Source organism: Pangasianodon hypophthalmus, chromosome 2 (assembly GCF_027358585.1).
Source record: "Pangasianodon hypophthalmus isolate fPanHyp1 chromosome 2, fPanHyp1.pri, whole genome shotgun sequence".
Classification (NCBI taxonomy): domain Eukaryota; kingdom Metazoa; phylum Chordata; class Actinopteri; order Siluriformes; family Pangasiidae; genus Pangasianodon; species Pangasianodon hypophthalmus.
Genome location: NC_069711.1, coordinates 9255114 through 9266227, shown reverse-complemented (window position 1 = coordinate 9266227; position 11114 = coordinate 9255114). Strand labels below are relative to the sequence as shown.

The 11114-nt window shown below is 39.2% G+C and overlaps 1 protein-coding gene across 2 annotated transcripts in view; it reads left to right on the top strand.

Annotated features, from left to right (window-relative positions):
- The first annotated feature begins 219 nt into the window (after nt 1–219).
- The window catches only part of cacna2d2a (calcium channel, voltage-dependent, alpha 2/delta subunit 2a), a 223336-nt gene continuing 212441 nt past the window's right edge, over nt 220–11114 (top strand). The window contains exons 1-2 of one of the 2 annotated variants that reach the window (XM_034300325.2): nt 220–374; nt 468–606. In XM_034300325.2, coding sequence (XP_034156216.1) covers nt 491–606 — 116 coding nt within the window. In that variant the 5' untranslated portion in view covers nt 220–374; nt 468–490. Of the gene's footprint in view, nt 607–11114 lie in introns of both variants that reach the window. The other variant, XM_034300328.2, reaches the window with a different exon arrangement.

Below are 11114 nucleotides of genomic sequence, written 5' to 3'. Positions count from 1 at the left end.
GAGAGAGAGAGAGAGAGTGTGTGTGTGTGTGTGTGTGTGAGAGAGAGTGTGTGTGTGTGTGTGTGTGTGAGAGAGAGAGAGTGTGTGTGTGTGTGTGTGTGTGTGAGAGAGAGAGAGAGTGTGTGTGAGAGAGAGAGAGAGAGAGAGAGAGAGAGTGTGTGAGAGAGAGAGAGAGAGAGAGAGTGTGTGTGTGTGTGTGTGTGTGTGTGAGAGAGAGAGAGAGTGTGTGTGAGAGAGAGAGAGTGTGTGTGTGTGTGTGTGTGTGTAAGGCTCAGCTCTAGCACCAGTACAGCAGCAGGCTCTACACATCAGTGTGCTCGGCGGCTCGCTGTGTCTCGGAGCTCCAGGTCACGCGATCCGACTCCGACACGCAGGTTAAAGCGACTCGGAAGTCTTTGCCGTTCAGAGTCACGGCTGCGCGTGCAAACGCGACTCTCCATTTCTTTCATTTGTTTTTTTTTTTCCAGCTGTCTTGCATGTTGCACTGAAAATGGCGATCTGCGCTCAGTCCTCAAGTCTCTTCTGGCTGTTCTCGGTGCAGACAGTGTTGCTTCTGTGTGTGTCCTGGCCCGGAACGGCGACGCTCCGCTTCCCGCATCAGAACACGTAAGTACGCGGTGCTCGCGGGCGGACAGGTGGCTTTAGCGCGAGACGCTTGTTTTTTCATGGGGATATATACATATATATATGCACATAGAAGTGTGCGCGTGCGCTTGCGCCTGTGTATGTGTGTGTTACGCTAGAATGAACCCCGTCCTCCATGCTCAGCTTGCTGTTTCTAGCCTACGACGCGTTCACGAGCGACTCACAGGTGGCCGCCGTTACCGAATAACTCGCGCCTTCAATTATTGATCGGAGCGCCGTGTTTTCGCTTCACGCTTCAGCCTTGTTTCAGCTAAAGCGTGGCCATGGCGCGAGCCTGAACGCCTTGCTGTGCATCAGCTACTCATTTAGCCTTCGTGCATTTCGTTTCCCGCAGAATCAGCAGCGCTGTTGATATTTCAGTGCAGCTGCCCTTGTGTTAAGTCAACAGGCAGACTTTCAGCTGTGCAAGTCTGTCATGTGTGTCATGCCAGGTAGTCAGCTTTATCTCTTCAGCACACTCAGTGAATGGATCTGGCTTTAAACTAGTGCGTTTACTGTGCTTATCTGAAGCTTTATGTTGTTTCTGAGATTACTTTTCTTTCAGTAAAATGATTGTTTATCCACTCACAGAGGATCACATTTCTCTCTCTGAGATACAGAATAGTCTAATAAACTGGTAATTACATGACCATTTTGACTCAGAAATCATACTACTGCTTCCACACTGAGCTTCCTGCATGCCTTCTGTATAGTTACATGATTGATTAAAAGGAAAGTTTTCCAAAATATTCCAGTGAAACATGACCATAAGCCTACTTATGCATACACTCATGTGCAAAAAAAGGGGGGCCAAGCAGGAAAAGGCAAATATTTAGCTTTTAATGAATCTTAGCAACAAATCATTGGTCAGAAAATGAGCCATTTGCTGGTTTACTTTTGCTGCAGTGAACTGTTTGTTTGGGGAAAAGCTAGAAACAGGGAAATTCACTTATATAGTCTTCTTATACGCAAAGGTAAAATCATGCTAATGATTAAAATTCAACATACAATTCAAGCTAACACATGTCTGACTGGGTGTACAAAATTTCCAAAAAATATCTTCTGGGATGTTTTTTTTTCTGAAAAGATTAGTCATTATTTGGTTATCTGCCGCACCTGATGCAGCTCATCAAGAGCCACAAGGCTTAAACATTTAAAGAAATCAAAGGGAAAACCTTCCCATACTAACTTCCTTTATCTATTCGTTTCATTCTTTCTCATTTCCTGACCAATGATTTGTTGTTAAGACCATTAAAAGCTTAATATTTTGCCAATTTGGGCTTGGCCCTTTTTTTTTTTTTTTTTTTTTTTTTTTTTTGCCCAGGAGTGTACACGTATATTAGGACCACATATCTCATACATTTACATCGAAATGTCATTTAAAAGTGAAGAACTGGCACTTGATTCAGTAACACCATATACTGGCTTGTACTGGAGCCTCCTTTTTAAATCACTTTGCACGCATATAGACACACGCTTTACTTCAGAAATAGACTCTAGGATAAAGTCAGAGGCTGGTCTGAGCCATGCAGGCTGCTGTGTCTGACTTGTGGAGGTCCTGGCTGTATACCAGTTCTCTGGTTTGTTAAAGCAAAGCAAAGCTGTGTTTAAAATCTAGTCAAGAATACTGGCTTCACAAACTAGAGATGCACCAATTGCACTTTTCCCATTTTCAGTACTGATATTACAGCCCTGAGTATAGAGCGATTTTAAAAATACTGAACAGATATTTTTCCTAGTAACCAAATTGACTCCGCAGTATATATACACTGCACATGTCGGGTTCATACTGACCTGAAACACTGGACTGGTATCGGATTTGCTATGCTTCTCACGATTCTGTCCTTTGCCATGCCATGAATTGTATATACATAATCGTGAATCATATATATGTAATTGTAGTAATTGTATACGATTATATATACACACAGACACACACACACACACATATATATATATGTATATATATATATATATATATAATTTTGCCCTTATGTACTGTTCATTCTGAAAGAACACAGCCTATGAATTATATTACTTTAAGAGAGAGATGATTTGACCTCATTGTACAAACAACAGGTGTGTGTGTGTGTTTGTCATTTTGCTCTACAAGGCCTTCTCACAGCTCAAATTACGCAGCTGTTTGATTGTTGGAACTCTCTCCCCTTAAACAAAGCTAGATTCCATGGCATGTATTTCCATTATTGCCGTTTAGGTTGCCATATTGTGGGAGCAAAATAACAGTAGGGTTTCATACAATCTATAACATTTAGCGTCTCAAAAGTGACCACTGTGGTATTGCGTTATTTTCTACCAGATGCTGCAAGCGCAGACGTTTGAATCTGTGAGCAGGATTCCTCCTGATCACACTGATTTCACTTCTGTGCTTTCTTACTACAGAATGCGTTACGTTCAATACGTGAACGCTTGGAAATACATATATGCTGCCCTCACGTGAAATGTATCCTGTTTGTCAGGTTCGTATGTGGAGAAATACCTGAGTAAATGAATGACCCAGCTATTCTTTGAGTTTATCGTAGCTTGCTGGCTAGTTATAGAAACGTGTCAGTTTATAGAATGACATATTTCCAGCATTATCTAAGTAATTTTGTTGGAGTAGCTAATAGCTAGTTAGCTAGTTCTGTTTCTGAATATCCTCTAACAGAGGATGTTTCTTTTAAGTTAGCTATCTTGTTTGTTAGCGAGTTTTGTTTGGGGACTTTCTAAAACATTAGCTGGCTAGCTAGCCTGTTTGTGATTGTACTTTGTACTTTAGTTAGCTAGGTTTGTTTGGACATAAACACTGTAAACATTTGCAGTTAGGTAATATTGTCAGATTTTGATGACTTTCTACTACTTAAATGTGACAAAAAGTAAAATTCTAAAGGCCATTACACATTTTCCAACAGCTATGTGAACACTAACAGCAAACAATGATTAGCAGGATAGCATACAACCTCTGTTTTAGCAGTAAAATATTGTATTCAGTTGTAATGTAAGCACTTTCTCACACTTCCATTATCATTATAAAAATGAATGATTATAGTACATTGCATATATTAGCTAGATAGCTAGCTACGAAAGAGAACTTTATGTTTTTTGTCAGTTTATTCAGGTTAATGTAGGAGGTTGTAGTTTGCGCTGTAGAATCAGTTCTGAGCTGGTCATTTTTGCGCCGCTAACTGCAAGGCTAGTGTTATGAAAGTGTGACAAAAATAGCAAAAAGTAAATTGGGGTGATGTTAAGTGATATTAAACACCACAGATATTTGAGAGAAGTAAAATTTCCTCGATATTAGGGATACATATCCCAGTGCAACACAAGTTTCAGTTTGCATGTAACATTTTGTATCACATTTTGTAGGTCACATTTTCAGAAAGGATGACATTGAGTGGCATGTAATGAGGATAAAATTAAAGGATTTAATTTTTTTTTTTGTGAATCTGTAGTAGTTTATCAAAATAATGTCTCTGGAAAAAGTAGGCTGGAACAATGTTGTAGCATATTTTAACAGACAGACTCATCATCATTACTGGTATAGATTACAGTAACAGTATACAGTATACATATAACAGTATAGCGTACCCAGTCTCACACAAATTTATATAGATTTCAGCACGAACAAAGCATAATCTGTTCACAAAATAAAATACATTTGAATGTGCCTGTGTAAATACACTTGTGCATTAAATTTTGGCAGTAAAATGACACTACTATTTCAAATCTTCATAGCATCGAGTAACAGCCTACATCGAGTAATCTCAGCTACATTTGGTTGTGACAGGAAGAAGAAACACTTCTGTTGTGCATTGGCCATGCTTTGGGTCAGACTGATTTTCGAACATTTACAAACCTTCTTATGGATTTTTTTTTACTTTATGTGTCATGCTGTATTGAGGAATCACTTTACTGGTATAAATCATGTCATACTTGTACAATAATAACTGAACATATCATAGATGACGCTAACTTAAACCTAACTAACTATTAGAGGAGTTTGTTTAAGTATTTCCATGTATATGATAATGTAGAAAGTTTTGTGGACTAGTAGTGCATGAATACAGCCTGTTAACATGCAGTTTGTACATGTTACTGTATTAAGCAGACAGATTTTTCTGGATGTTTGGTAACTGATAACACTTGCAATGCTTGATAACTCATCCCACTGACTGTGATGCAGCAAACAGCTACACAGAGTAATACGATTTTAAAAGAAGGTGGAGCCTGATTCCATCAAAATTGTAATGATTTTATAAAGATTTGTTTATAGAGCTGGCTTGTGGTGTTTCCATGTTGGTGGAGCAACTTGAACATACCTTAGCCCGAGTGAATCACTAACCTTTTCACTCTACAGGACTTTATAAATCTCAGAATCACTAACCTTTTCCACACTTCATGGCTTGAATCACTTATGATCAGTTGTTTGGTGTTGTAGGCTTTTGTACACTAAACAATTGCTCACAGATGAGTCACTTACACACACACTCACACACGCACACACATTACATGTTCCTTGTGACTTTCGTTGTGTGTCACAATTATGTACAGAAGCAAGAAAAAAGAGTAATAAGATAAAATGTGGAGCAATAATTCATTGGGAAGATGTGGGCAAAGAAAATTGTCTGTTCTGAAAAGAGAACTGGAGGCATAGTTAAACATAACATAGCTTAACATAGAAACATAGCTGTTTTTGTACTGTGTGTTTTTATGTTGTTCCTATTTGGGTGTGATGTGCCAAATTCTTAAAGAAGCAGTATTACCGTGCTTACATTTTGCTCTCGCCTCCCATTCAAAAAACTGGATGATAAACTGGGTTCACTGATTTGCTGCACATAGGAGTAGATATATTCAAGGTCCTCTCTCTCATTGGCTGTTTCTTGTTGCCGAACATACCGAACCCCAAGAGCCTGGCTGTAGTCATGTAGTGTGTACTCAGCTTTACTCGTAGTGTACTTCGTGCGTAGAGCTCTCCATGGTCCTGAAAGACAACCTGCAGTTGAGCAGAGCAATGTCTGTGTGAAAAGCATCACTGTCCAGAGTATTGTATTTAAAGCACTTTACGCTTATTATATTAAACTGAACAGAAAACCTCATTATATAGTTCTGTTGCCCTTTAAAGTTAATGTCCTTATAATGATTATTGCTTGTATTTCTAATTATATGAGGTAGCCCTGGAAGCAGGTTAACAGCTTGACTCATTGACATTTGGCTAGACCTTAGACATGCCTGTTTTGTTCAGAGAGCACAGCTCACCCAGTGCCAACATTGTAACCATAACATTGCTGCGAGCTAGCTGATTATGTCTAACAGCAGAAACTGTGTTGTGCTAAAGCATAGCACTTACTACTAGTTATGCCCAGTAATCATCTGATTTGTGCCCAGACTCCAGATTTCTGTTCTGGATTAAAATGTCTTGGATTTGATGTTTGGTTTTCCTGATTGGTGATTATAAAGTTACTTAATGCCACCTAGCATTTTTCTGTAAAATTCAACATTTGAAAGATAATGAAACAAATGCTGCAGCAGCACTTTCTTTTTTTAACCAGCTGCATTCTGACCACGGTGTGGCCTCTTGCTGTAGGATTACATGTAAAACATGCACTGGTGGTTGAGAAAAAAACATCTTGTTTGAACACAGACAATCCAGCGTAAGCCGGAATCTTGATACTGTACATCTCTTCTTTCAGTCCATGAACTGTGTGTTTTATCCAGACACCAGGTGCTCTGAAATTCCCCCTGTCTCCAAGCTGCCAGTCTCTGTTTGCACTGAAATAGAGATGATGAAACCAAACATTATGGGCTTTAGAGCGTCTCTCCTCCTAGACTGTCAGTTATACACAGATGTCTGGTGTGGTTATAAAGAGCCTTTTCAATACAATATCGTTATATATGAGATCTAAAACATGATCTATCTATCATAGTCCACTGGAATAGATACAGCCAGCACCAGAAGTGTTGGCACCCTTGGTAAAGATGGGTAAAAAGGTTATGGAAAATAACTTTGAGGTTAATTATGTGTGCTTGTTCTCATACTGTAAATATGAGAGAAATTTAATCTGTAATTGAAATAAATGTAATCCAAGATAATTCAAGATAATCTATCTATCTATCTATCTATCTATATATCTATATATCTATCTATTCATGTGAGCCTGTGCCCACTGTAGCCTCAGATTCCCTTTTGTTTGCTTTTCATTATCTGCTGTTGTAGCCCATCCATCTCAAGGTTTGATGTCTTGTGAGATGCTTTTCTGCTCAGCACGGTTGTAAAGAGTGTTTTTTTTATGAGTTGCAATAGCCTTCCTTTGAGTTGCAATAGCCTTCCTTTGAGTTGCAATAGCCTTCCAATAGCCGTCCAGCTCAAACCAATTTGGCCACTCTCGCATCAGCAAGGCTTTTTTTTTTAATAACCTTTTATCAAGGATGCTGGGTTCTGGCACTGACTGTAGTCAGGACACCAAATGTGTACAGAAATACAGTTTGCTACAGTAGTATGCAGTTTGGGAAATGGTCCAAGTATTTGCAACCCTGAGGATATAAATAGGTAGGCTGCTGTTATGGTATTATAGAAGTGTTATGAGCATACAAACTTCATTTTTGCACACTAACATGGCTCACATTTACTGAGTATTGGATAAAAGAAGAAAACGTCTTGTTGTCTTTGAGCTCCAGTTGATGATGAGTGAACAGAGGAAACAAGTTTATAAATATCAACTGAATGACGCAGACATTGAATTTCCATACATCTATATGTACACAGCCACGAACTGTACAGAGACACCCAGTTTAGCACTTTGAGCATCTTTTGATGATAAATAACACACACTTCACAGCATTGCACTGCTTGGCCTTGTGGGCAGGATTAGCAAACATCTAGCTTTAGAGGATATGCTGAAACAGTTCACATAGTATAAGACAAAAAGAGCAGACATCCGACAGTGCACACATGCACACACACATACACATGCACTGTGTATTGCCTGGGGTCAGAGGTGTTGTCACTAGCAGTTAGCATCAGTAGTGTGCTTAACACACTGCTCCCTCTCTCGAGGGGTCTCTCCCTTCACTCCTGGTTGACCTTTTCTTAGCCAGTTCTTCTTCAGCACTGCTGCCTCAGTAAATCTTATGCTGCATTCGTGGTGCCTTGTAAATGGTAATTTTCAAGCTGTAATAACATCATTTCCCACCTCAGGACGTTCGACGTGCAGTGTGAAAAAAAGTGTGTTTTTTTTTTCTCTGTCAAAGCTCGTAAAACTATAAAAAGCTACTTTAACTGCACTTTTACTGGGTGGCTATTGGTACTGTTCTACTATAGTGAACTTTAACATTCATGCATCATTTTGGACTTAAATTGCAAAAAAACATCAGACAATAGCGAGTAGCTTAGCGACAAGCTAGCCACTGAGTAGAGTTAGCAACAAGCTAATCGTCTAACGTTAGTGATAACTCTAATAATGGTGATTACTTTCACAAAACAGCGATTGGTATAGTCAGTGTTATAGATTTAACCAAATACTGTGTCTGTATATTAACTGATCTAAAGCTGGTACTGCTATAAACTCATTTAAAAGTAGAGAAGGAGTCATTTATACTTCACGTGACCATGCACACTTGATGTCACTCCGTAAACAGGGAAGAAACTGGTAGGTGAGAAGACTACCCCAATTTCACTAGTTGAAATTTCAAGTTGAGGAGGTGTTTTCGATGGTTTTTAGGTTGTAGGCGGGGAAAAACAAGTAGCAACTTCACCTCAAACGCAGCATAACTCTTACACACACGTTCTACATTTCTGTTTACAAATTTACGCACACATTAGACATGTTTCGTAGCCGACAACAGATACGATATCTCAAGACCTGCAGTCATAAATGGCTTTTAGTAGTAATTTTGAAGAAACGTTAAGTTTATAAGTCAAGTCCAATCATCTAGACTTAATATTATGAAACAATAGACAGGGTGTTATGTTTGGAAACTGAAACAAGAGCCTGTTCTTGGCCTTATCCTTTTTCGTCACCATTGTCTACTAATAGGTCACAGTAGTGTCCTGTACAGACTGGCTCCTGATTGGTTAGCTGGGTATGGAAAAGTGTTGGTAATTTGTTATATGATATGTCACGATATTCAACACAATATGATTATACTGCCTACTTGAACATATTGTGTTGTAATTTGTGCAGTTTCTTAAGCCTTTAAACCAATTCAGCCTCTCTAGCACTCCAGTAGCTTATGAGAGTGTCATGGAAAACATACAGTGACTTTTTTGATAATTTATTTTATTTAACTGTTTAAGGTTGGTTTCAGGAAATTATTCAGAATGGTAAGGGGCAGCATGGTGGCACAGTGGATCCCACTGCTGGCTCACAGCTCCGTAGTCAGTGGTTCGATCCTGAGCTGGGGCTACTCTCTTTCTGGAGATTTTTCTGTTCTTCTTGTGTTGACGTGGGCTTCCTCTGGGTTCTCCTCTTTCATCACACCTCCCAAAAACATGCCAGTAAATTGAGTGTTGTGTAAGTGTGTGTCTGTGTGTGTGTGTGTGTGTGTGTGCGCATGCGTTTCTGCCTCTTAGTGTTCCCAAGATAGGCTCTGCGACCTTGACTGAGATAAAGTGGTTACTGAAGATGAATGAATGATAAGCGTTGTTAATACAAATCCTGATAAATTACTTAGACAGTCACTGTGATATAAAAATGACATTTGGCAGCTGTGTGGTGGGGTTCCTGTTAAAAATCTTACATGTCTTAGCAGTCTTTGTCTCCTGTTTCACCTCTGTGATTCTTTCTTTTGTTAATCACTTCATCCTTGTCATACAAATTAGGCTGACATTTCAAACTGACATTTATTTTGTGCCGCTGCCGTTTGATGACACTATGGCTGTGGCCCAGTGCTGATGCAGGAGATAGAAGAAAGGGAAATTAGAGAAGGCCGCCGTAGTCAGTGCAGTTTGGCTTAGCCAAATGTGATAAACGGTATGAAATTATGCGTGGGTGTTTTGATCTGATTCAGACTGTTCGTATGAACTGGTGTGTAGACAGTGCTGGAGAGGTCTAATTGTGTTTGTATGTTATTAGCTCTGTCGTAATTGCTTTAATTGTAGTTCTTGTGTCCTGTTTCGATGCACTTTGCTGTGAGGTTTTCTGAGAATGAGTGGTATGAAACTGGGTTACATAAAAGAAAGAGTGGATAATAAGAGAAACACCTAACAATGTCTTAAGCTATGTTGTGGGATGTTGTGGGCTCATTTTTCTCGAAGGAAACTCCTCCGGTCCTTGGAGAAATGAAAGCGCACTAATCTACTTTGTGCTAAGTGCTTCAGGACTACCTATAGAGATGTTTAAACGTAGTGATTGGTTTGCCTTTCACTGTCTCAAAATGCACACATATCCAATTGTAGGGAAGAGAGTGAACGATGAACCAACTAACTGTACTACTTTTTTTTATTGCTCAGGGCTCCAGATTTTATGATACACAAGGATGTGCGTCTTTGTGGATTAGCCTTGGCTGTAAAGTATTTCCAAACAGCAGTTCTGTCATTAATTCCAGCTTAGTAGTGCTCACCGTGTTGAGTTTCTTATGCGTGTGCGGTACGTACTGAGTAGTGCCTGTAAATATGATGTAGTGTACAGACCGCGGACAGATCAGGTAATACCAGATTGATTCAGGTTTGCCAGATTGGATGGACTGTTTTCTGTGGGCAACATGAATTACGATGGCTCAGGATTGAAAAGGTCGAAAAGATGTGTAAAGAGATACCTTTTGAGACCTTGTGGTATTTAGTCTTAAAACATAAATAATCTTAAAATATAGAAAGCACACAAAGAATGCCATTTTTGCTTTTTCAGTGCCAATTTATTCTATTTTTGTCTATACATTTTTGATGGGTGAAGTTTTGGTGCATCACTAGTTATACCTGAACTGTCCAGACAAATTTTCGGTTTGCAGCATTCTGAAGCCTGAATTACACTCCCATCTGAACGGGCTTCTGATGCCTTCACGGTGTCAGATAAGGATCAGTACGGTAGTTTACCTCCTTGGCGATTGGTGATAGGGACTGAATGAATGGGAAGCAGAAACTGGTCAGCGCTCTGACTGTGTCTGAGACAATCCTCCTCCACAAACACATTTATCACAGAGAATTTATCATTTCCTATAGTGACGTGAAAGCATTTCTTTTAGATCAAGTAGCTTGTAACTAGTGAATCTGTTTTACTGAGAGAGTTGAAGATAAATTCTAAATTATTTCGTTTTTGACTAAATACATTTATAGTAATGTAAACATTTTCACAATTATATTGCCATTTTTCAGCATTTATAGTAATGTAAACATTTTCACAATTATATTGTCATTTTTCAGCATTTATAGTAATGTAAACAATTTCACAATTATATTGCCATTTTTCAGCACTCTGCCCACCACAGTTGGGGTGGAGCAATATTTGTGGTGGAAGCAATACTAGACATCCTTGACCCCCATCCTACCCCCACTCCAACAA